This window comes from Schistocerca piceifrons, chromosome 1 (genome assembly GCF_021461385.2).
Source record: "Schistocerca piceifrons isolate TAMUIC-IGC-003096 chromosome 1, iqSchPice1.1, whole genome shotgun sequence".
In the NCBI taxonomy this organism is placed as follows: domain Eukaryota; kingdom Metazoa; phylum Arthropoda; class Insecta; order Orthoptera; family Acrididae; genus Schistocerca; species Schistocerca piceifrons.
In genome coordinates, this window is record NC_060138.1 from 1,038,851,336 (window position 1) to 1,038,879,328 (window position 27,993).

Sequence of the window (27,993 nt, forward strand, 5' to 3'; positions counted from 1 at the left end):
GAGTCGCCGCGCCTCGCCATCCCATCACTGATTTGTAGAGGCATCAGATGACTGTGGGCAAACAATTACTATTCTCACTTTTGTGCAATAAATATTTTTCTCCTAAGTGACAATTAACCCAGGATAATGTCTTCTTTTTGACTGCTGTTATCCCATATCTTCAAGGCTCAACATATGAATCTGGATGGTAATGTTAATGGTGTAGTCTGGCCAGGTGCCCTTCCTGTCAGCAGTATAAGGGCTAGTGATGAGTAACCCACTCCGAGGAAAAGCACACTGCATTATCCCTTATCTAAGGATGAAACAGATAGTAGGGTACAATTTTATGAATGGTTTCAGATAACAGTTATTCGTGAACCAGAACATATGGGTAACATTGCTTTGGCAGATGAAACACAATTCAAACTTTTGAAATTGTCAATTTGAAATAGTATGCACTGAACCGAACATAGTCCTCGCATTACTGGTTAAAAGGATCCTGATTTCCCTAGTGCGTACATGTGGCATTGTTTATCTATGACGGAGTTCATAGGGTGTTTCTATTTTGAAGGTATCGTGACTGGAGAAAAGTACCTAACAATGCTTGCTGATTATATTTTCCCTTCTATTATCACCATTCAGTGACAGACTTTGTTAATAATGAGATGAGGCCCAACCACCATGTAATAGGGATATGTGTGTGCATAAGTGTATAAAAATATACCAGACCAAGTGATGGCACACAGGGGTCCAATCAAGTTTCTTGCACACACTCCACACTGCTCAATTTTTTTTCTTTTTTTTCCTTATGGGGCACAATATAAGAGGAAGTGAACAATAGTAAACCATACTACATACATTTTGGGATAAGAATCAAGTGGTGTATGCACAAATCAGGAAACTGGTGCAAGCTACAGAATATTTCATGACTTGTATTCAGGAATGTATTGATGTTGAGCAGGACACAGGCTTGCAAGATGAAATTTCAAAGAAGCAGAATAGGATTTCTGGATTGGATAGAGTAAGGAATGAGATGATGAGAGACATAGTGACAGAGAAGCCCAAGCAAAAGGCAATAGAAGATACAAGATTAAGATGGTATGGGCACGTTAAAACAATGGGAGTTGGCAGGATACTGAGACAGGTTGACTGAAACGATAGTAGTGGGCAAGAGACCCAGAGGGGGGTGTGGGGGGTGGGGGTGGGAGGGTGGGGGGAGGGAGAGAGAGAGAGAGAGAGAGAGAGAGAGAGAGAGAGTGGGAAAACACACTTGACCTCTTAGCCACAAGCAATCCAGAGCTAATAGAGAGCATCATGACTGATACAGGGATTAGTGATCACAAGGTCACAAGGTCGTTGTAGCTAGGCTCAATACCGTTTCATCCAAATCCACCAGAAGCAAACGCAAAATAATTTTATTTAAAAAGGCAGATAAAGTGTCACTAGAAGCCTCCCTAAGAGACACTCTCCATTCCTTCCGAACTGACTATGCAAATGTAGACGAGATGTGGCTCAAATTCAAAGATATAGTAGCAACAGCAATTGAGAGATTCGTACCTCATAAACTGGTAAAAGATGGAACTGATCCCCCATGGTACACAAAACAGGTCCGAACGCTGTTGCAGAGGCAATGGAAAAAGCACGCGAAGTTCAGAAGAACGCGAAATTTGGCACGGACTTCAATGCAAGATGCCTTTAATAGGTTCCACAACGAAACATTGTCTCAAAATTTGGTAGAAAATCTGAAGAAATTCTGGTCGTATGTAAAGTACACAAGCGGCAAGACGCAGTCAATACCTTCGCTGCGCATTGTCGATGGTACTGTTACCGATGACTGCCGCTAAAGCGGAGTTATTGAACGCAGTTTTCCGAAATTCCTTCACCGGGGAAGACAAATGGAATATTCCAGAATTTGAAACACGAACAGCTTCTAGCATGAGTTTCTTAGAAGTAGATACCTTAGGGGTTGGGAAGCAACTCAAATCACTTGATAAGGGCAAGTCTTCAGGTCCAGATTGTATACCGATTAGGTTCCTTCCAGATTATGCTGATACAATAGCTCCCTACTTAGCAATCATATACAACCGCTCGCTCACCGACAGATCTGTACCTACAGATTGGAAAATTGCGCAGGTCGCACCAGTGTTTAAGAAGGGTAGTAGGAGTAATCCATCGAACTACAGACCTATATCATTGACATCGGTTTGCAGTACGGTTTTGGAGCATATACTGTATTAAAACATTATGAATCACCTCGAAAGGAACGACCTATTGATACGTAATCAGCATAGTTTCAGAAAACATCATTCTTGTGCAACGCAGCTAGCTCTTTATTCGCACGAAGTAATGGCCGCTATCGACAGGGGATCTCAGGTTGATTCCGTGTTTCTAGATTTCCAGAAAGCTTTTGACACCGTTCCTCACAAGCAACTTCTAATCAAGCTGCGAGCCTATGGGGTATCGTCTCAGTTGTGCGACTGGATTCGTGATTTCCTGTCAGGAAGGTCGCAGTTCGTAGTAATAGAGGGCAAATCATCGAGTAAAACTGAAGTGATATCAGGTGTTCCCCAGGGAAGCGTCCTGGGACCTCTGCTGTTCCTGATCTATATAAATGACCTGGGTGACAATCTGAGCAGTTCTCTTAGGTTGTTCGTAGATGATGCTGTAATTTACCGTCTAGTAAAGTCATCCGAAGACCAGTATCAGTTGCAAAGCGATTTAGAAAATATTGCTGTATGGTGTGGCAGGTGACAGTTGACGCTAAATAACGAAAAGTGTGAGGTGATCCACATGAGTTCCAAAAGAAATCCGTTCAAATTCGATTACTCGATAAATAGTACAATTCTCAGGGCTGTCAATTCAACTAAGTACCTGGGTGTTAAAATTACAAACAACTTCAGTTGGAAAGACCACATAGATAATATTGTGGGGAAGGCGAGCCAAAGGTTGCGTTTCATTGGCAGGAGACTTAGAAGATGCAACAAGTCCACTAAAGAGCTAAAGAGACAGCTTACACTACATTCGTTCGTCCTCTGTTAGAATATTGCTGCGCGGTGTGGGATCCTTACCAGGTGGGACTGACGGAGGACATTGAAAGGGTGCAAAAAAGGGCAGCTCGTTTTGTATTATCGCGTAATAGGGGAGAGAGTGTGGCAGATATGATACGCGAGTTGGGATGGAAGTCATTAAAGCAAAGACGTTTTTCATCGCGGCGAGATCTATTTATGAAATTTCAGTCACCAACTCTCTCTTCCGAATGCGAAAATATTTTGTTGAGCCCAACCTACATAGGTAGGAATGATCATCAAAATAAAATTAGAGAAATCAGAGCTCGAACAGAAAGGTTTAGGTGTTCGTTTTTCCCGCGTGCTGTTCGGGAGTGGAATGGTAGAGAGATAGTATGATTGTGGTTCGATGGACCCTCTGCCAAGCACTTAAATGTGAATTGTAGAGTAGTCACATAGACATAGACGTAGAGAGAGAGAGAGAGAGAGAGAGAGAGAGAGAGAGAGAGAGAGAGAGAGAGAGAGAGATGCATCACTGGGTGAAGGAATGTGAAATGATGAGAGGAGAAGACTAGAACAGATGATGATGATGATCATCATCATCATCATCATCATCATCATCATCATCATCATCACTACTGCTAAAAGGTCAACAATTTGAAAATTTCTTTTGATCAGCATTTAGAACATTTAATTAAACCAGAACGTACAAATTAAGGTACAAAAATACATTTTCTATGATACATTGAAGCGCTAAAGAAACTGGTATAGGCATGCATGTTCAAATACAGAGATAGGTAAACAGGCAGAATACGGTGCTGTGGTCATCAACGCCCATATAAGACAACAAGTGTCTGGTGCAGTTGTTAGATTGGTAACTGCTGCCAGAATGGCTGGTTATCAAAGACGTAAGTGAGTTTGAATGTGGTGCTACATTTGGCACATGAGCGATGGGACACAGCATCTCCGAGGTAGTGATGAAGTGGGGATTTTCCCGTACGACCATTTCACGAGTGTACCTTGAACATTAGGAATCTGGTAAAACATCAAATCTCCAAAATCACTGCAAGAATGGGACCAATGATGAGTGAAGAGAATTGTTCAACATGACAGACATGCAACCCTACCACAAATTGCTGCAGATTTCAGTGTTGGGCCATCAACAAGTGTCAGCGAGTGAACCATTCATTGAAACATCATTGATGATTGTACGGCACACAGCTTTACACCTCATCTGTGCCCGTCATCACCAAGATTGTGTTGTTGATGACTGGAAACTTGTTGCCTGGTCGGATGAGTCTCGTTTCAAATTTTATTGAGCAGATGGACATGTACGGGTATGGAGACAACCTCATGAATCCACGGACCCTGCCTATCTGCAGGGGACTGTTCAAGCTGGTGGAGGCTCTGTAATGATGCTGGGTGTGTGCAGTTGGAGTGATATGGGACTCTTGATACGTCTAGATATGACTCTGACAGGTGACACGTATGTACGCATCCTGTATGATCACCTGCATCCATTCATGTACATTGCGCACTCCAATGGACTTGGGTAATTCCAGCAGGATAATGCAACATTCCACACATCCAGAATTGCTACAGAATGGCTCCAGCAACACTCTTCTGAGTTGAAACACTTCTGCTGGCCAGCAAATTGCCCAGACATGAACATCATTGAGCATATCTGGGATGCCTTGCAACGTGCTGTTCAGAAGAGATCTGCACCGCTCGTACTCTTACGGATTTATGGACAGCCCTCCAGGATTCATGGTGTTTGTTCCCTCCAGCAATACTTCAGACACTAGTCGAGTCCATGCCATGTCTTGTTGCGGCACTTCTGCATACTCACAGGGGCCCTACACGGTATTAGGCATGTGTACCAGTTTCTTCGGTTCTTCAGTGTAGTTCAAAGTGTGTACACAACTGAAATTTCTTACCATTCTGCCCTAGGCAGTAACTGTTCTACAAAAACAACCATTGTTGGTGTTTAATTTCTGTATAGTATTGCATATATTATGTTTTTCATCAATTAATTAAACAAATGTATTTTACAATACATTCCATAATAGAAATTTAATTATATTTAAAGTTTGTGAAAAAGAGTAAGCTTACATGAAGTTAGTAATTTTTTTATACAGCTCCATCATAGATGCAAAATGTTTGTATTACATTAGAGCAGCAATGAATCAAGTTGCTCAGCAACACCTTTCTGTGATAATGTCAGTATTCTCGAATTAGATCCATACACACAGCAACACACTACACCAATTCTAAATGTTTCACTGGCAAGCTTTCTCAAAAGAATGAGTGAATGACCAGGTCTCAGTTGCATTAGGCTGTTGACAATAAACTTCTAATTTAATTAACAAATTTTCACGTGACTCGCCAAACAAGTAATAAGTTTACAAATCACACCTGTTAGATAAAATAACCTTGAAGATAACACTGTGGAACAAAGATTTTGCTTCCTGAGAAATTGCAACTGAAGTTAGTAATATCAAACTAACTATCCATTTATCTGCAGTCCATTAATTTTCATCACCCACAGTTTCTGACTGGTTGGTTGGCTGGTTGGAGGGTTGGGGTTAAGGTACAAAACAGCAGGGTTCCTTGATCAAGAGAGAGTTCATCTGGGAATAGAAGCATCAGCTAGGAATTTGAATGAATTATGAAACACTGTGGGAGTGGTAAAATCGAGGTCTTGACACTAATACTGATGCCAGAGCTGAGAAATAATTTAAAGAGAAATATAAGTGTATGGGTTGGACTAGCATGTAGGTCAGAGCAGATAAGAGGTCTCCAGGGCTCCTCTGTGGCAAGAGAAACTCTATCCACACCTGACCCTTTATCTGCCTAGAAACTGGTGTCTGTGGCGTAGAGAAGCAACTGAAAGAGTAGAAAACAAATAAGTCACCAGTTCATGATGAAAACCCAATTTGGTTTTCAGAAAGCACTCTGCAGCATTTGCCCCTTCCTTAGCTTGCATTTATCAAGAATTTCTCACCCAGTGAAAACTCCAGGGCAAATGGCAAAAAGTGCAGGTGACTCCTGTATGTAAGAAACATAAAAGAACTGCCCAGCATAATCACACACCAATATACTTAACATCAGTTTGCTGCAGAAATCTTGAATACATTCTGAGTTCAAATATAATAATTTTCCTTGAGACAGAAAAGCTTTTGTTCAAAAATCAACAAGGATTTAGAGAGCATCATCGCTTCTGCGAAACTTAGCTTGCCCTTTTCTCTCATAATGTCCTATACACAATGGAGGACAACAGGCATATTCCATATTCCTAGATCTCCAGAAAGCATTGTACACAGTGTCCCACTGTGGATCACTGACGACGGTCTGAGCATATAGTTTCAGTTCCCTGTGGTTCAAAGACTTCTTGGGCAATAGAACCCATTAAGTGGTCCTTGACAGTGAGTGTACATCAGAGATAAATGTATCGTGAGGAGTCCCCAGGGAAGTGTGATAGGACTGCTTTTATTCTCTATATACATGAATGACCTGATGGACAGAGCAATTTACAGCTGTTTGCTGATGACACTCTGGTGTGCAGGAAGGTGTTGTCATTGAGCAACTGTAGGACAAAATTTCTAGTTGGTATAATGAATGGCAGCTTGTTCTAAATGTAGAAAAATGTAAGTTAATCTGATTGAGTGGGAAAACAGTCCTGTAACATTTAAATACAGCATTAGTAGGATGCAACTTGATACAATCACCTAAATTAAATATCTACGTGTAACACTGCAAAATGATATGAAATGGAATGAGTACATCAGATTGGTAGTGTGGAAGGTGAATGTTTGACTTTGTTTTATTGGGATAATTCTGTGAAAGTGTAGCGCATCCATAAAGGAAACGGCTTACAGAACTCTACTGTGACCCATTCTTGAGTACTTTTTGAGTGTTTGGGATTCCCACCAGGTAAGATTAAAGGAAGACATTGAAGCATTTCATTGGTGGGCTGCTAGATTTGTTACTGGTAGGTCAATTAAAACACAGGTATTACAGAGATGCTTCGAGAACTCAAATGGAAATCCTTGGAGGAAAGATGACGGTTTTTCCACAAGGCACCAGTGTGCAAATTTAGAGAATCAGCATTTGAGCCTGACTGCCAACATACATTTTGTTTAAGGACCACGAAGATAAGATGCAAGAAAAGGCTTGTACAGAGGCTTTTAGAGAGTTGTTTTTTCCTCGATCTATTTGTGAGTGGTACAGGAGAGGAAATAACTAGTAGTGGTACAAGGTACCCTCCAAAATGCACTGAGCAGTGGTTCGCAGAGTATATCTATGTAGATGTTGTTGAAGATGAACTTGATTAAGGACACAGACTGTTACAGAGTAAAGAATGTCTTATATCCAGGATATTCATACTAATGAAAGTGAGGCGGCCAAAATGTAATGGATTTCAATTGAACCAGAAATAACAAACTAAGGGCAGAGAAATAATAATATCTGCAGGTGGGTGGAGCCAGTGAGTGCCCAGTAGACATCCTCATGCACTCATAATCCAACCTGAGCATAGGTATCAATGCCCTTTGTATGGGGAAAAAAACCAGTTTGAGAAGTTGGATGGTTAGGAAATTGTCGGCTGGTGATTACACAAGTGACAAGAGTTGGTATTGTGGGAAATGAAGAGGGTAGATTCTCACTTCAGCAAGATGTGTCTTTGGGACTATTCTGGAAGACACCTGTGACCAACCTTATTCCATGATGATGGACTGGGTCCAACAATTTCAAAGCTAAAGATTCTGCTGAGCCACAAACCTGAAAACCACAGTCCAACAGGGGTGAAACCAGGATCCAGTAAATAGGAATCAGAGTAGTGCAATATGCAGCACAAAAGGTGTGGGCAAGAAAGTAGAGAGGGTTAAGCTTTCACATGCAGCTAGCCTTTAAGCGACGAATATGGGCTGGCCATGTCGGCTTTCTGTCAAAGATTTGTCCCAAAAACCAGGACTGTGCTACAATGTCCAAACACTGTGTGCCCGTAGAGTTCTGGGTCAAGATAGATGGTGGTACAATGACAGAAATGCATGAATCACATTTTCATGGGAGTGAACTGGAAGGAATGGGAAAGAGTCCATTCAGAGGTCCTGCAGATGGTGCTTTTGAGCTGGCATTCAGCAGCAAGGCCACTGTCTGGAAGCTATACCAAATGTAAAAGTTGTTGACACACAGTGCAGGATGACCAGCAGTCAGACTGAGGTCATTAACTCAATGACGGTGATGAAGAAAAGTGTAACTCTTAGCACGGAGCCCTGCAGGATGTCATTCTTTTGGACCCCTGAGGATCTGAGAGACATACCAATTCTAACCTGAAATGATCACTGAGATAAGAATTGGTGAAAAAAATCAGTAAGGAGCCTTCAAAGTTCTAGTCAAGGACGGTAAGTAAAATGTGATGGCACCAAGTGGTGTTGTATGCCTTACATAGGGGGAGGGGGGGGGGGGGGGGGGGGGGGGGGGAATCGCAATTTGGTGTTGACTTAAAAAAAAAAGCTGTCAGATTGATATGTCGTCACTGAGATGAATGAAAAACATTCACACTGTGTATGCCGTTTACATTTATTACTTCTCTCTTACTAACTCTATTCTCATCACATTTTGCAGATAGCATCCCCATAGGTTGCTGAACGTACCTACATAATTATATTATTGTGTGACACATATATCAGAAGATATAAAGTCATAAACACTGAGATGCCTGAAAACCTACCACATCATGCTTGAAGTTTTAATACATTTATTCTTTACTACTAAGACACTCTTACAGTCAAGTCAAATTAAGCAAATCCATGACACTTGGCAGCACTTTTGACGGCTTTCATCTGCAAAGAACAAATCGCTGTAGGTGAAAACAGTAGCCATTTATACAGCTATTAAGAGGTGTTGCCATAGAAACTTTTACAAAACTGAATTGTGCACATGCAAAGCAACTGCAACCAGCATACAGAAAATGTCCGGAGTCATGATTCTTAATTTGGATACTATACTTACAATCTGTACATTATACTTATTTCTTTGTAAGACTGTCTCATAATTTCAAAGATGTTTTCACAAATACATCGAAATGAAACTTTTTTGATACTTCAATACAAACGAAGTTCATTTTGTGTTTTCGTTTCTAATAGAAAATAAGCAAACTGAATACCTGGGCAATGCCGGGTTTTTCAGCTGGTAATTTATAAGGTTTTGAAACTCTGAGAAAAACACTCATAAGGAATCTAGCAGTACCACCAAGAAACACAAAAGTGTGTCTCCCCTCCCCCCCCCCCAGCCACAACAGGTGCGTATCCCCCTTCCCCACTCCTTACTTAACTTTTATCTCTTTTTTTATCTTCAATTTTTGTGAAAAACAGTCACTTCTCGAAGACATCTAAAATGACAAAAAAATTTCTAGTGAAATTGTGTGCTAGAATGAGAAAGGGAGGTGGCGCAAAAATTGTCAAAAATGAGTTACTGACATTTGTATACTACCATTACATAGTTATAGTTCCACAATATGTTAATAATTAGTACACACTTTTACTGTTCCACTGTACAGAAGAAAGATTTTGGAATATCTCAGAATCACACTGAAACTCAAAATATTTATGTTCCATGTCTGTGTGGGTTAGCTCCCTCTCACATTCTAATACTCAATTCTGCTCAAAAATGGTCACACACATGTTTTAAGCAAGGTAACCAGTTCTCAATACATCCTACATGGAAGAGCAAGAATCCATTATCCTACATGTTTGACATAATTTAGTTTCAACTTCAGTTTTAATTCAGTTAAGCCTTTCTTCTGTTTCTCCACAATACTTGCCTTTATACACATAAAACACATATGTAGCACATAAAAGTTACTATTAACATCTGAAGGTGTGTATGAGAGAGTGTTTTTTGTTCAGTATTATGAACCTTATGATTTGTCAAGGGAATAAAGAATTATTGTAGAATTAATCAGTACATTTGCAGTCATATTTACACCACCTACACAACTAAAATGCCACAATATCTGTTGAACAAATAATTTGTTGTATACAATTATTTACAGAAAAATCATCCTTCAAATCTTGTAAAGCATCAGGAACTGCAACTTCAGCATTCTAAGTCAAGTCAGTGAGTTCTGGATAATTGGCAGTACTGTAAGGATTCATTCTTGTATCTCCATACTGCAGCTGCTTCCATTATTCTCATTTGCTTATCTTTTTACAGGCAGCTCATTCATTCTAGCTTTGATTCAACGATTTGTGACCACTGCCGTGAAAACAAACAAGTGTTTTTTTCTTCTTTTTCTGGCATTGTGGCAAACAGCATTCCACACTATTGTGTTCAGTCAACTCTTTTTGAGTTTCTATGGTCATTTTATCTCCTTCTGGAAGAAATTCAGTACCTCTCTGTAATAAATCATGCAGTGAAAAGTAATATTCCTCTCAAGAATCTACTAAATTGCATGCTTCTTGGAAAGCAGTACCAAAGCTGATGTCAAGAGGGCAGCCTCATTTTCAAACAGAGGAAGGATTCAACATTAATTTAGCACAGCAATCTTGATGATTAAAGGGCTTCTGCTGCTACAAGCACAAGACACTGTTGATGTTTTTGGCAACTTTTCTATCAAAGTCATCAACTTTCTTTGCTTTCTCAATCAGTGTGTGATTCAGAGTTAAAGAACGAATTTCAAATATTCCACAAAGTTTTATTTCTTTCTTTCAGCCTCTTAGTCACATTTTTCAGCACATATAAGAGAAGCGTATTTGAAATTGAATGGATTAAGACAAAGACAATTTTAAATTTCTGTCAACTACTTGAGCAGCTATCTAGTTAATTAGTTTCTTTGCTTTACATTGTTTAATATGTCCACATCAACATACCTTATGCACTTCAGTCATTGCAACATTCTGTAGAAGAGTATGAGCCTTACACGAAGTGAAGTTTCCAACCCCTTCATCACTTTTGATGTCCCTCCTTGCGAAATAGATTTTCCGCAAATAAAACAGTGGGTACAGTCCAGCATTATTTTCTTCCCAGACCACAAAAAAGAAAACAGTAAGAAGAAACACTACATAAAACAACAAACTGAACTGTCCCACAGGGCTTTAATAAACTCATGATATAAACTCAACTAAACTGGACATGTGTAGGGAAAACAGGCAGCAACAGTGATAGGTGAACTCTGAGTGAATGAGAATGGGAACTCACAGTTTTCATTGTTGGGCACCTAATCCCAATTTCAATAATACTCAACACACAATAAATTTCATCAAATAGAAAATGTACAAAATATTTCCATACATTTAATAATTCTCTTCATTTACATAATGGACTAACCAACAAAAGCTGCAAAAATTATTGATTAACAGACTCCTCTTCCATTTCATATACCTCTAAAACTATTCATCTGACTTAAAATATGCAAGAGTTTTTGTGTAGAGTTTTATGAGGATTTTTTTTATAATTACAGTTTTCTTCTAAAAATAAACCATTTTGTGTAAATTTTAAAAATGGAAGAAACTGATGCGGAGGGAAAAAGAGGACACCCTACCTCCCTACAATAGGGGAAGGAGAGGGGGGGGGGGGGGGGGGGGGGAGGCAAGACAACCACTACACCTTACACAAGTATTATCCCAAAGTTTCAAAACTTTATATAATAGACTTGAATTCAGAAGTGGAAACGAACGTGAGGGATTCTAACTGCAGGGACAATGCCTCAGAGCCTCGCACAGTGTAACAGTCAAGAGCTTATTCATTGTACAGGGTGTTTCAAAAAGGGCTTCACAACTTTAAAAAATTCATATAAATTTAATGAAAGAAGATATAGAGCTGGGTTTAGTGTTATTTTGTAGGGAAAGCATCACGTTTTTTCACCTTAAACTAAAGATGAAAGATGATGTATGTGGCTTCCATTGGTTATCCTGAATACATCACAGGTTTGCTCAGTGGCGGCGTAAATTCTTGCTCTAAGTTCAGGTGGAGAAGCCAGCACACGAGATACAAACATGATATCCTTGATGAATACCCTTTTAAAAAAAAAAGAGTGACGTCAGTTTCGGGCCATGTAATTGGCGCATCATGGCCAATCTGTTGACCTGGAAAGCAGTCACTGAGAAAATTCCAGATGTCAGCCAGGTAGTGGGGTGGTGCACCATCTTGCATGAAGTACACATTTTGTTCTTGGTCATCCTCATCGATGGTTCTCTTAAGGAAAGAAAGGGACCACACACTTTGTTCTTGTTCAATGCACAAAAAAATGTTCAGTTTAAGACTACCACAAACATGTTGCAATGTTTGATGTGGATTATCACTGAACTGTTGTCGCCAACTTCGATCCAAAACACACAGCTAGCACGCTTGGATCCAGTGAAGGCAGCCATCTTTAACGCAACTGCTGCTACCGCTCCTTATAGTGCAATTCAGCACTTATTGTGAATAGCAGAGCAATCATGTAGATGTAGCAAACTATCTCAGACAAAACTTCATGTATTTCCCTACAAATTGACATTACAATTACCTCTGTAGGTTCTATGAATTTGATTTGATTTGATTTTGACAGGGAAGCTAAAACAGCTTAGGTCTAACCCGCCACTGCACACACCAAAACCGAGTTTATTGTGCGGTATCACTCCCTGTATATCTAGTAAAGCCAACCAATGCCCTTAAATAGTGCAAGGAGCCCTTTACCACGTTTTTGTTAGACACAATTTCTTCAGGTCTAGTTGTCCCGAAGATCCTGTATCTTTTGCTCTCCAATACCAGGCATTCAAAGATTAGGTGTGATGCAGTGTCTTCACTCTCATCACAAATCCTACATTCATTCAGGGTCTTCTTTCATTATACGCATTGTGTGTATGTGCTTTTTGAAATTCCCATGGCCAGTCATCAGTCCAGCCATGAGTTTGATCTCTTTCCTGTTCAATCCCAGGATTACAGAGCGTCTTTTAAAATACGGCTTGGGCATCATTACCTTACCATGTTTTTGTTTATGGACCTTATTCCAATTTTCTACGTGCTGTTTCCTAAGCCAGTTCCGTAGTTCTAGTTTGATCATAGCCTCGGTGATTGTCAGGACAGGTTCCGGTCCAATAAATGGAGTCGTCGTCCCCATCCTGACCAATCTGTCAGCTTGTTCATTGCCTGAGTGGCCAGGGATCCACACTAGATTTACCCTACTGCTTCCCCCTAGCTCCACTAGAGCCCTGTGGCATTCTGCAATAATCTTAGATCTCATTGCATGTGCTGCCACTGATTTCAGGGCTGCCAGGTTGTCTGAATAGATGTAGATGCTACGGTCCTTGTAGCACCTACACATATTCTCTTCCACACTTGCCCTGATTGCAGTAATTTCAGCTTGGAATACAGAGGCCAGTTTTCCTAGAGAGATGATGCCCTCCTGTCTTGGCTGAACCCTGTACATCCCTGCCCCACCACCTCGGTCCGATTTCGAGCCATCGGTGAAACAAACAATGTCCCCTGTAGTGTGGTGTCGAACTGTTTTTTCCCCCTCTGCTCTCTGCTTCCAATTATTATATTGTACGGCTTGTTGAAGCAGTTGGCGAGTTATTATATAGGCGGCAGGCATTTCCCCAGCCATTCCTTTATTTACCTCACTCACCATGTTAGTGTGTAATTCTGGATATCCCAATGAGATCCAATTTTTGCCAGTTTTAAGTCTGTATGCCCTAACTACTACCTCCATCTTGACCCAAAGGTGTAGTGGAGGCATGTGCAGCATGGCTTCCATCCCAGCAGTTGGTGTACTGCTAATTCCACCTATTATGGCTAAGCAGGCCAGTCTCTGCACCGTAGCAAGCTCCTTAGCTGCAACCTGCTGTTCTACCTTCTTCCTAGGTTTAACCATTGTGGAGTGTATCCAGTGCATACCTCTGGGCCTTAAGGCCCCAGTTTTTACCACAAGCCCTTCTGGTACTCACTAGAGTAATTTTTGCCTCAGAGCTGATGCTCTTAATGTTAGGGGTCCATGTCAGTTTCTCATCAAAGGTTACCCCTAGATATTTCACTATCCCCTTCATACATAGAGTTTCATTGAACAGTTTTAGATTCCAACTTGAGTGTTGGATGTGCCTCTTTGTAAATGGCACCACAACAGTCCTCTTAGTATTAAACCTCAGATCCTGTTTACTGCAGCAGTCTTGCACAATGTCCAATCTTCCTTGTGCCATACTTCTAACTATGTCGGTAAATTTGCCAAGTATTACTATGACAAGGTCATCTGCATATCCTTGGCAGAAGCACTGTCTGGAATTTAGTTCCTCAATGAGTTTGTTCACCACTAGGTTTCGCAATAGAGGGGACAGAACTACTCCTTGTGGGCAACCTCCAGTGGTGTTAATTACCATCTTTTCATTCATCATGGTAGCCTCTACCTCCCTTCCACTAAGCACGGCCCTGGTCCACCTCTGCTGCCCTTACCATGGAATCGAAGGTCGTGTTACTGAAGGCCCTCCCTCAATATCCAGGAAGATGCAGAGGGCTATTTCTTGGAAGTGAAGTGCTTTCTTCACTCTCCCAAAGAGTTGATGGGAGAGCTGTCTCGCATGATTTACCTGGTTGATATGCATGTTGGTTTGAATGTAGAGAGGCCCTAATTAGCTTCCTCTCCCCAATGTATACATTAACCAGTTTTTCCAATGTTTTGAGAATGAAGCAGGACAGATGATTGGTCTCATATCCTTGGCCTTGGTATGATCATTTCTCCCCGGCTTTGGAATGAAAACAACCTTCACTGACCTCCAAGCACTGGGAATGATTACTACTGCTACACTAACCCTGAATAACTGCATAGGACTCTTATGAGACTCTTTCCTGCCTTTTGCAGGAGAGCCGGAAAGATTCCATCTGGGCTAGGTGACTTGAACAGTTGGAATGTTCCCACCACCCATTGGATTTCATTGAAGCCACTAAGCCACTATAAATTAATTTATATGAATTTTCAAAGTTGTTAAGTCCCTGTATTTGTGACCTAGATTTATAAAAAACGAAAGTAGAATGACATGCTTCGATGATACGAGAGTGAAATTTTGTACAGAAGCATGTCAAAATATCTCTGTATCATAATCATGAAAAAGAATTCTTGTCATTCTTTCCCTCAAATGGGAATATGGTCTTCTGTACTGGTATTAATGGATTAATTAAGTATTTGGAAAATAATCATAATTCAGAAGAATGGCAGGTGTTCATAAACTCATATAAAGGAAGCATTAGCAGTGGTGTTCTAAACACAGGAAAACAAGCCTCAAAGCCTGCCAATTTTCCATGCAACATAGATGAAAGAAACTTACAAGAACACGCAACTTTTGTTAGAATCTGTGCATTACAGCATACACTGTTGACATATATGTGAAGATTTAAAAATTACTGTTATTCTTACAAGACTACAAACAGATTATACCAAGTTTCAAGGAGCAAACATAACTCACCAAATAGCAGAGTCATTGAGTCATTGAAAGGAACATAAGAAGAATGAAAAAGAGTTTGTGTGTGTGTGTGTGTGTGTGTGTGTGTGTGTGTGTGTGTGTGTGTGTGTGTGTGTGTGTTTGAGAGAGAGAGAGAGAGAGAGAGAGAGAGAGAGAGAGAGACGTTAATGTGCTTTTCAATGAGTCAACACCTCTACTTTTTGCTGAGTTGTCATATTTACTTCTTAAATCTACATCTACATCCATACTCCGCAAGCCACCTGACGGTGTGTGGCGGAGGGTCCCTTGGGTACCTCTATTGGTTCTCCCTTCTATTCCAGTCTCGTATTGTTCGTGGAAAGAAGGACTGTCGGTAAGCCTCTGTGTGGGCTCTAATCTCTCTGATTTTATCCTCATGGTCTCTTCGCGAGATACACGTAGGAGGGAGCAATATACTGCTTGACTCTTCGGTGAAGGTATGTTCTCGAAACTTCAACAAAAGCTCGTACCGAGCTACTGAGCATCTCCCCTGCAGAGTCTTCCACTGGAGTTCATCTATCATCTCCATAACGCTTTCGAGATTACTAAATGATCCTGTAACGAAGCGCGCTGCTCTCCGTTGGATCTTCTCTATGTCTTCTATCAATCCTATCTGGTACGGATCCCACACTGCTGAGCAGTATTCAAGCAGTGGGCGAACAAGCGTACTGTAACCTACTTCCTTTGTTTTCAGATTGCATTTCCTTAGGATTCTTCCAATGAATCTCAGTCTGGCATCTGCTTTACCAACGATTAACTTTATATGATCATTCCATTTTAAATCACTCCTAATGCGTACTCCCAGATAATTTATGGAATTAACTGCTTCCAGTTGCTGACCTGGTATATTGTAGCTAAATAATAAGAGATCTTTCTTTCTATGTATTCGCAGCACATTACACTTGTCTACATTGAGGTTCAATTGCCATTCCCTGCACCATGCGTCAATTCGCTGCAGATCCTCCTGCATTTTAGTACAATTTTACATTGTTACAACCTCTCGATATACCACAGCATCATCCGAAAAAAAGCCTCAGTGAACTTCCGATTTCATACACAAGGTCATTTATGTATATTGTGAATAGCAACGGTCCTACGACACTCCCCTGCGGCACACCTGAAATCACTCTTACTTCGGAAGAATTCTCTCCATTGAGAATGACATGCTGCATTCTGTTATCTAGGAACTCTTCCATCCAATCACACAATTGGTCTGATAGTCCATATGCTCTTACTTTGTTCATTAAACCACTGTGGGGAACTGTATCGCATGCCTTGCGGAAGTCAAGAAACACGGCATCTACCTGGGAACCCGTGTCTATGGCCCTCTGAGTCTCATGGACAAATAGCACGAGCTGGGTTTCACACGACCATCTTTTTCAAAACACATGCTGATTCCTACAGAGTAAATTTCTAGTCTCCAGAAAAGTCATTATACTCTAACATAATACGTGTTCCAAAATTCTACAACTGATCGACATTAGAGATATAGGTCTATAGTTCTGCACATCTGTTCGACGTCCCTTCTTGAAAACGGGGATGACCTGTGCCCTTTTCCAGTCCTTTGGAACGCTACGCTCTTCTAGAGACCTACGGTACACCACTGCAAGAAGGGGGGCAAGTTCCTTCGCGTACTCTGTGTAAAATCGAACTGGTATCCCATCAGATCCAGCGGCCTTTCCTCTTTTGAGCGATTTTAATTGTTACTCCATCCCTCTGTTGTCTATTTCGATATCTACCATTTTGTCATCTATGCAACAATCTAGAGAAGGAACTACAGTGCAGTCTTCACCTGTGAAACAGCTTTGGAAAAAGACATTTAGTATTTCGGCCTTTACTCTGTCATCCTCTGTTTCAGTACCATTTTGGTCACAGAGTGTCTGGACATTTTGTTTTGTTCCACCTACCGCTTTGACATAAGACCAAAATTTCTTAGGATTTTCTGCCAAGTCAGTACATAGAACTTTACTTTCGAATTCATTGAATGCCTCTCGCATAGCCCTCCTCTCTCAACATTTCGCTTCCCATAATTTTTGTTTGTCTGCAAGGCTTTGGCTATGTTTATGTTTGCTGTGATGTTCCCTTTGCTTCTGCAGCAGTTCTCTAACTCTGTTGTTGTACCACGGTGGCTCTTTTCCATCTCCTACGATCTTGCTTGGCAAATACTCATCTAACGCATATTGTACGATGGTTTTGAACTTTGTCCACTGATCCTCAACACTATCTGTACTTGAGACAAAACTTTTGTGTTGAGCCATCACGTACTCTGTAATCTGCTTTTTGTCACTTTTGCTAAACAGAAAAATCTTCCTACCTTTCTTAATATCTCTATTTACAGCTGAAATCATCGATGCAGTAACCGCTTTATGATCGCTGATTCCCTGTTCTGCGTTAACTGTTTCAAATAGTTCGGGTCTGTTTGTCACCAGGAGGTCTAATATGTTGTCGCCACAATTCGGTTCTCTGTTTAACTGCTCAAAATAGTTTTCAGATAAAGCACTTAAAAAAATTTCACTGGATTGTTTGTCCCTGCCACCCGCTATGAACGTTTGAGTCTCCCAGTCTATATCCGGCAAATTAAAATCTCCACCCAGAACTATAACATGGTGGGGAAATATTTTCCAAATTATCCTTCAGGTGCTTAGCCACAACAGCTGCTGAGCCAGGGGGCCTATAGAGACATCCAATTACCATGTCTGAGCCTGCTTTAACCGTGACCTTCACCCAAATTATTTCACATTTCGGATCTCCGTCAATGTCCTTCGATACTATTGCACTTCTTATCGCTATAAACATGCCTCCCCCTTCACTGTCGAGCCTGTCTCTGCGGTATACATTCCAATCCGAGTTTAGGATTTCATTACTGTTTACGTCTGGTTCCAGCCAACTTTCTGTCCCTAGTACTATATGGGCATTGTGACCATTTATTAATTATTTACATTCCAAAAGGACTTCCATTACCTTATTTATATCAAAAACAATCTAATGTGAGTGGAACAGTAGTACAAGAGTCAGTCATTTTTCTGTAAGACAATGACCTAAGTGTTAACACTATGAACCTGATATGAAGAATGTCAAAAATGTACAACTTTTTGATCCACAGCATATCAAACTTAGTTTGATAAAAAATTATGTGAAAGTATGTATTATGATGGAAAAGCATGTCAATATACACAGAATTAATTTTCCTAGGTCTGTGAGGTTAAAACAAAAGAGTAATCTTCACTGGATCTCAAAACAGGATTTTATGAAAGAAAGAAATTTTGTTGAATCACTACAAAGAAACAAAAACGTAGCATGGAAGGCATTTAAAAAAATTGTCAAGAATTTTCTTGGCATGAACAAAGCACCTAATTACAAGGAGATAGTTGGAAACCTGATTGATGCATTCATAAATTCTTTAAAAATGTATTTTTTCTACAGCCGTTCAGATTTATTTCCAAACAACCTGTCAAATGACAATGACAGACACAATGAGAGATTTCATCAAGAAGTCTCTAACATGGACTTGTGCTACTAAGGCAAATGGACTCCAGCAATGCTTGCAGATTTACTATTGGCATCTTAGAAGGGAGACAACATATAAATGAAAATCATATCCAAAAATACCCTGCTGGGAATTTTGTTTGGCAATGCAGTTTAGGTGGATAGAAAGAGAGGTGCTCAAAGATACAAATGAAAACTGAGTCATAATAATTATAGTATTTGAATATAATAGAGGGAAACATTCCACGTGGGAAAAATATATCTAAAAACAAAGATGATGAGACTTACCAAACAAAAGCGCTGGCAGGTCGATAGACACACAAACAAACACAAACATACACACAAAATTCTAGCTTTTGCAACCAATGGTTGCTTCGTCAGGAAAGAGGGAAGGAGAGGGAAAGACGAAAGGATGTGGGTTTTAAGGGAGAGGGTAAGGAGTCATTCCAATCCCGGGAGCGGAAAGACTTACCTTAGGGGGAAAAACACACACACACATATCCATCCGCATATACACAGACACAAGCAGACATTTTCTCCCTTAAAACCCACATCCTTTCGTCTTTCCCTCTCCTTCTCTCTTTCCTGACGAAGCAACCGTTGGTTGCGAAAGCTAGAATTTTGTGTGTATGTTTGTCTTTGTTTGTGTGTCTATCGACCTGCCAGCACTTTTGTTTGGTAAGTCTCATCATCTTTGTTTTTAGATATAATTATAGTATTTGCATTACTCTAATGTCATATTGTATATATAGAGGAAAATAAGGAAAAATTAAATTAACTCTTTTTCAAAAACAGTATTTCTGGTGCGAAGCTGAATTCATAGAATGAAAAACACTTTTTCTAATGACCTTGAGGGTGACAGGACATACCCTAATTCTGCTTCTTTTTTTTATATCAAAATCTATTAGAAACACCCAGTTTTGTGCAAGAAGTAACAAAAAAAGTTCAAATTTGTTCCACAGTATAACGCTTGCCTCAGTATTTAAGGGTGGCACAGTAGTGAATTATGTGATCCAGACAACAAATTTTTGCAGTCAGGTTATTGTAACTTTTCTTCTTATACGTAGTGTTATGTTTCAAAATAACACAGAAACAAACTTACTCTGTGAGGAAGGGATGTTCCAGCAAATCTGCTGCTGTAGCTCTTTTCTCAGGATCAGGTTCAAAACAACATAAAATAAAATTCTTTGCCTTTTCTGATAATTCAGGAGGGATTTCAGGATGAATCTTGTAATAGCCTACCTGCAATAATAACAAACTTTTGTTAATAATGAGATAACTGGAAATATTTGCCTGTGTTTTGGAGAGTTATTTTATCAACAATAAAACTAAATACAGTAATATGTACTAATTCTGGGAACAGAGCACAACTTCCAAGATACATTCAGAAAAGAAAGGTGCAAAGGAAAGTGTGTGGAAAGTTGGTGGACAGATTTGGTCATTGAAAATTCTGGATGCTGAACAAACATGGTCTTGCAGAAAAACTGAATGGAAGTTACAGAGTGCAATTAATGGAGATTAAGAATCTCAGCTCTAAAAGAGAGAAGATTGTCAACTGCTCATAAAGGAAAATCTGAGCATGTGTGACAATGATAGCAATGATAAATAGAAATGAAAATCAGTTAAATAAAAAGAAATTACAGAATATAAAGAGAAGAGTAGATTTGCATTCAAAGAGAGAGAAAACTAAATGCAATGACTGTGAGAAAGTGAGGAGTGGATTTAGCTATCAAGAAGTGGGATGAAATAAAGAAAAGGACAAACATGAGAGTAGGAAATACTGAAGTACTGGGGAAGGTCACTGGATGAAACGGAGATGCAAATTTTTAGTATCACACATTAACGTAAATAAAATTCCCTTCTCCTCCTTGTGAGATCATGGCATAGAGGTATAAATGATGATTACCAGGCACTAATCAAAGACAAAGTCTGTGTACAGAAAAGACAAGTCACCACAGTCAAAGTGACAATATTTTAACATGGCATCTCCTTTTGAGAAGCGATGGAAGTTATGAGACTTTCAGCATATGTAAATATATACAGTTGGGTAATGAACTGTGCACTATAGTATGATTCTTTTCTGCTCTGTGTGTTTGTTTCACAATTGCTATGATGATTTGAATCTGTGTTCGTCTGCCAGTCACATTTAGTTAACAGAGCATTGTGGGATACAAACTGCATTTCATCTTTTGCGGCCTGTCTGACTTGAAAGGGTCTTATAAATAATTATTCTGCTTCTGTCACTCTCATTTGCATGTGAACTTTCTTACTTCTTCACAAATATACCATCACATTAAAACATAAAGAACAGATTAAAATTGCAGGTCATTATTGAGACTAGTCAGTTTCCTTGTACTCCACAATGGATATCACATTGTCTTTCTCCTGATTATTGGCTTCTGATTCAACATTTAAAGGCTGTATCCATCTCACTGACCAGATAAAAGTACTTTCCTATTTGTGCCATCCCTCCCTAATTGCAGATTATATCCTGTTTTGGAGAGCTTTACATAAGGTCTTACACTGACCAGTGGCAGAGAGAGATTCTTTTCATGATCAGTGCCACTTTAAGAATTTTTCCTGTTCCCTCACTGTGGATCTCATCACATTTCTCATCCCATTATTCTTTCTTACCAAAGAGAATGGTTTCTGTGTGGCCTTGATTAATGTTCTTTCAGATATTCTTACTTTCTCGTCTTTCCATTACATTTTTCATTGTTTTCTTTTTCTCTCTTGATTTTTGTCAACTATAATTTGTGTGTTTTCCCCTTTGTGAAGTTATATTTTGATGATCGGGAAGTAACTGTCAGGTTCACAACTGATGTTTTGACCATCTTTTTCATTGACTGGAATGGGTTACGGCACTGCATTGTTTTAAGTTTTTCGTGAAGATATTTTTTATTTTCCTGTTTTCTTTTCTCCTCCTTTTTAATGTGGTGGATTTCATACTATATACCTGGTACAATTTAATCAGTTCATAAACGCAAGGAATTCGAGCAGTATCAGTGATGAACTGTTAAAATTTTGTGGACTCTGGCTCCTAAGAGTTAACATCTTTCTGCTACATGTGAGTTATTCTTACTGTTTGCACTATTTTAGCATGAATGTTGAAAGAAATTTACAGACTATAAGCAAATTTTCTTCTCCTAAAAGATTAGATACCTATCTTACAAACTAAAAAGCAACCTCTTCCACTTCAAGTTCTAATGCAGTAGGGTAGCGATTTCTGACCTATAAACCGGGAAATTAGACTACGAAAGTAGTAGATGAGTTTTTTTTATTTGGGCAGCAAAAAAACTGATGGTGGCAGAAGTAGAGAGGATATAAAATGTAGACTGGCAATGGCTACTGAAAGTATTTATATGGAGTGTAGCCATGTATGGAAGTAAAATGTGGACAGTAAGCAGTTTAGACAAGAAGAGAATAGAAGTTTTTGAAATATGGTGTTACAAAAGAATGCTGAAGATTAGATGGGTAGATCATATAACTAATGAGGAATACTGAACAGACAGAGAGAGAAATGAAATTTGTGGAAAAACCTAACTATAAGAAGGGATGGGTTGGTAGGACACATTCTGTGATGTCAAGAGACCACCAATTTAGTACTGCAGGGAAATGTGGGAAATAAAAATTATAGAGTGAGACCACCAGATGAATACAGTACTAAGCAGATTCACAATGATGTAAGTTGCAGTAGTTAATTGGAGATAAAGAGGCCTGCACACGATAAGAGTTGCACGGAGAGCTGTGTCAAACTAGTCTATGGACCGAAGACCACAACAACAACAAATAGGGAAGAAACAATTAATCATAGCTACTTTAATGAAGAATGCATATGCAAAAAGATATTATATGTTGACATGGCATATACCCTGCAAGCAACTATTAATGCTAGTATGAAGAATTGTTCTGGTTATACCAGTGCCTAACTCTGAAAATCAAAGGCACAGGAGTGCATGCATAAATTTATTAGGCTCCTCAGGAAGAACAAAAACAGCTGTCCAAAAAAGGCACTCTACTTCAATACATACTGAGAGATTACTAGGAGTAATCTCATCCTACATTAACCTTTTTTTTTTTTCACCTGAGAAAAAGATCAAATTTGGAAATTTTTGCATGTGTCTCTTCATGCTAAATGTCTCGATTTTAATGCCATGTATTATAATTTATTGTGTAGCAGTAAGCTTTCTGATTACTATTTATTATGTTTTCTCCACTATTGACTCTTAATTCAGAAGATATTATCTCATTAACATTAAATTTTGTGGAACAGAACAATTGGACTTTCCACGGTTTGAAATACATAGTGTCTTTTGATAATTACAGAATTCTCCATAAAAAGTAACACTAGGATCTTCTACACCTTCAGTGAATAATAGTATTTTGCAGTGAGTAATTCAGATAAAAATGTACAGTTTTGTATATACAGAAAAGCTTAGAATGTACGGGTATGTTCAGATATACTAGTAGTATAACCTGTTTGCAAGTAAATTTTCGTTGCTCTTAATTATAAATTTAAGTTGGTAGTTGTCAATGACTAGGTCACTCCACACTGTTCAGATTTCGGAAAAATTTTTGGAACAGTAGTTATGTACAATTTCTGCAAAATAAGTGACTACACAAGCAGTAGGTAAAAATGATAGTGTGCTTCCACTTTCAACACCACAAAAATTATATAGATCATAATTATGAAACATGAGGTACGTGTTCCAAGTGCTGGCACCATAAACCACATCATACACTGAAACATTAACGAGTTACAGTATACATGATCTATATTTTCTTCAACTGACCATCCATGTCACACAATTCACAATCTTTAGAAAGGAATGCAACACAAAAATATTTATGCTGGAACTTTACCTTAAATACGGCTGCCTGTGGAGAACCAAGTTCAATGAATGGTGGCTTTCCAGTTGCCATTTCCACTATGGTGCACCCCAGTGACCATATGTCTGCCTGTTAAAATACAAATGCAGAAATGTTGAACTTACAGTATAGCCTAATGAAACTGGAAATGTAATTTTCACATATACTGATCAATAATGAAAACCAATCCAATAGATCATATGACTTCTCCTTATATGACTTCATCATACCTGCTGTGAACCATTTTCTATCTATGCCAGTTTTGGAACAAGTACAAAACAAAATCAAAAATACTAAACTCACTCTCTCTCTCTCATTTCCCTGAGGTCCACTACCCTCCCCCTGTGTGTGTGTGTGTGTGTGTGTGTGTGTGTGTGTGTGTGTGTGTGTGTGTGTGTGTGTTGTTTACACCCAAATTTAGTTATGGTTATGACTAGCAGAATGAAGCGTTTTCTATGTTTAATGAAAACCAATGTTTGTACCCCAATGATTTACACAATGACTGCATTTACAATGTTTGTAAATTACATTACAATGACACTTAGACATGCATGCCAATACGAATTGACACCAGTTGTGCATTTTGTTGATGACACATGTAAATTTGTGCTGGACCGGTACTCGAACCCAGATGTCCTGCCTGTTGCTGTCGGCTATCCAAGTACACCTTCTAGACCAACCCAAGCTTCCGTAAGTACCCCCTATGCTCGCACATTGTGATTCTCGCACAGGGAGAGATTGCATTTTATTATTGCCGATTTAGCCCATTGAGGCATATATACCAATGATTTACACAATGTTCACGTTTATCAGTGTCTGCACATTACATTACATACATACATGAAGGACATTGGAATGTACTTGGATAGATAAAAAATCTACTCACCAAGTTTTGACAGGAGAACGCACATACAAAAGGATATAGAAATGTACAAGCTTTCGGAATCAGTGGCTCCTCCTCCTGGCAGAAACGTTGAAGGGGAAGGGTGAAGGAAAAGAACTGGTGAGGTCTTCTGCCTGAAGGAAGAGTTAACTGATTTTGAAAGCTTGCAAATTTCAATACCTTTTTATATGCTTGTTCTTTATCTAATTACATCATATATTTTCAAAAAGCGATTTCTTTCATTGACATTGTAATGTAATACACATAGACATTGTGTAAATCATTGGTATACATGCCTTGAGGGGCTAAAATGGCGATAATAAAAAGCTGTCTGTCACTGTGTGGGTATCACAAAGTGTGAGCATAAGGAATAGTTCTGCTCTGGCACAAATTTTCATGTGTCATTAATGAAATGCACAGCTGACATCAATATGTATTCGCAGTTTTTGAGTGCTTTTCGTAATATTTTTTGTGTCATCACAGACTTTCAATAATTATGTTTATAAGAGAAAAAGAAATAAAGTACAAGAACCTATGTTCTGAAAAGGACAATGCACATAGAACTAATTTATTTCCCATTATACTGGCAAGGTAGTAATCACCAATAATACACTGACTCTCATGCTGGTTAGTTGTTAAGTCTTAGTGGACGTACATACCATAGAAAAATAGCCTTATATACACAAGTTTACAGTAACAGTTGATGCACCAATTAAACAGATGTGTTACATTATTTGGGTATTGGTCATATTTCTAGGTCTAAAGTGCAAACACCTTTCCCCATATGACTGCAACTTCTTTTACCTTTGTTTTGTTTTATTTATTTATTTATTTATTGTTCCGTGGGACCACATTTAGGAGAAGTCTCCATGGTCATGGAACGAGTCAATACACGAAATTATAACACGATTGTAGAAACAGATAAAAATAAATATAAGAAAGAAATTCAGGCGACAAGTTGTTAGTTTAAATAAAGAAAATCAAGAATGTAACACTGGAATTTGCTTAATTTTTTAGCTCTTCCAGGAGCTCCCCGACAGAATAGAAGGAGTGAGCCATGAGGAAACTCTTCAGTTTAGACTTAAAAGTGTTTGGGCTACTGCTAAGATTTTTGAGTTCTTGTGGCAGCTTATTGAAAATGGATGCAGCAGAATACTGCACTCCTTTCTGCACAAGAGTCAAGGAAGTGCATTCCACATGCAGATTTGATTTCTGCCTAGTATTAACTGAGTGAAAGCTGCTAACTCTTGGGAATAAGCTAATATTGCTAACAACAAACGACATTAAAGAAAATACATACTGTGAGGGCAATGTCAAAATTCCCAGACTATTGAATAGGGGTCGACAAGAGGTTTTCGAACTTACACCATAAATAGCTCGAACAACCCGTTTTTGAGCCAAAAATACCCTTTTTGAATCAGAAGAATTACCCCAGAAAATAATACCATATGACATAAGCGTATGAAAATATGCGAAGTATACTACTTTTCGTGTTGAAATGTCACTTATTTCAGATACTGTTCTAATGGTAAATAAAGCGGCATTTAGTTTCTGAACAAGATACTGAACATGGGCTTTCCACAACAGCTTACTATCTATCCATACGCTTAGGAACTTGAACTGTTCCGTCTCGCTTATAACATGCCCATTCTGTCTGATTAAAATGTCAGTTCTTGTTGAATTGTGGGTTATAAACTGTAGAAACTGAATCTTACTGTGATTTAGCATCAAATTATTTTCCACAAGCCACGAACTTATATCATGAACTACATTATTTGATAATGTTTCAATATTACACACAAGATCCTTCACTACCAAGGTGGTGTCATCAGCAAACAGAAATATTTTTGAATCACCTGTAATACTAGAAGGCGTATCATTTACATAAATAAACAGCAGTGGCCCCAGCACCGACCCTTGGGGAACGCCCCATTTAACAGTGCCCCATTGGGACTGAACATCATTACCACTCTCAATATTGCGGAGGATTACCTTCTGCTTTCTGTTCTTAAAGTAGGAGGCGAACCAATTGTAAGCTACTCCCCTTACTCCATAATGTTCCAACTTCTGCAGTAATATTTTGTGGTCAACACAGTCAAAAGCCTTCGTTAAATCAAAGAAAACACCTAACGTTCGCAACCTTTTATTTAATCTGTCCAAAACCTCACAGAGAAAAGAGACTATAGCATTTTCAGTTGTTAAGCCATTTCTAAAACCAAACTGTACATTTGACAGCAAATTATGTGAATTTAAATGCTGCAGTGACCTTGTATATACAACCCTCTCGATAACTTTAGCAAACACCGATGGCATAGAAATAGGTCTATAATTGTCAACATTATCCCTGTCTCCCTTTTTATAAAGTGGCTTCACTACCGAGTACTTTAATCGGTCAGGAAACCGACCACTCCTAAAGGAAAAGTTACAGATATGGCTAAGTACTGAGCTAACATACGTGGAACAATACTTCAGTATTCTGCTAGATACCCCGTCATATCCATGAGAGTTCTTGGTCTTTAGAGATTTAATTATTAACTCAATCTCCCTCTTGTCAGTATCATGGAGGAGCATTTCAGGTAACAGTCTCGGAACACTTTTTTCTAAGAGCGCTATATGATTCCCTGTTGGGACTAGGTTTCTATTTAGTTCACCTGCTATATTCAGAAAGTGATTATTAAGTACTGTTCATATATGCGACTTATCAGTAACACGGACATCCCCACTACGCACTGATTCTATATTCTCGACCTGTCTCTGCAGACCGGCCACTTCCTTTACGACTGACCATATGGTTTTAATTTTATCCTGAGACTTAGCTATTCTATCTGCATACCACATACTTTTTGCCTTCCTAATAACTTTTTTAAGCACCTTACAATACTGTTTGTAATGGGCTGCTGCATTTAGATTTTGACTGTTTCTAACGTTTTGATATAATTGCCACTTTGTTCTACAAGATATTCTTATCCCTTTAGTCAGCCACCCAGGCTGCCTGTTTGTGCTAGTACCCTGTTTTGAACGGAAAGCAACTTTCAAAGAGCACGAGAAAAGTCTTGAGGAAAGCATTATATTTATTGTCTACTGTATCAGCACTATAAACATCTTGCCACTCTTATTCCTTGATAAGGTTTACAAAAGTCTGTACAGCAACTGGATCAGCTTTCCTAAAAAGTTGGTAACTATATTTAACATGTGTTGCAGCACAAAAATCTTATAGACTTAAAATTTGTGCATCATGATCTGAAAGGCCATTCACTTTTTTGATAACAGAATGCCCTTCTAATAATGACGAATGAACAAAAATATTGTCTATGGTTGTTCT

The 27,993-nt window shown here is 39.0% G+C and overlaps 1 protein-coding gene across 1 annotated transcript in view; it reads right to left on the minus strand.

Moving 5' to 3' along the window:
• Positions 1 to 27,993, minus strand: part of LOC124725205 (mitogen-activated protein kinase kinase kinase 15) — a 175,051-nt gene that overhangs the window by 77,599 nt on the left and 69,459 nt on the right. The window contains exons 16-17 of the mRNA XM_047248456.1: positions 23,783 to 23,878; positions 20,022 to 20,161 (exon numbers count right to left, since the gene is read on the minus strand). Coding sequence (XP_047104412.1) covers positions 20,022 to 20,161; positions 23,783 to 23,878 — 236 coding nt within the window. The remainder of the gene's footprint in view (positions 1 to 20,021; positions 20,162 to 23,782; positions 23,879 to 27,993) is intronic.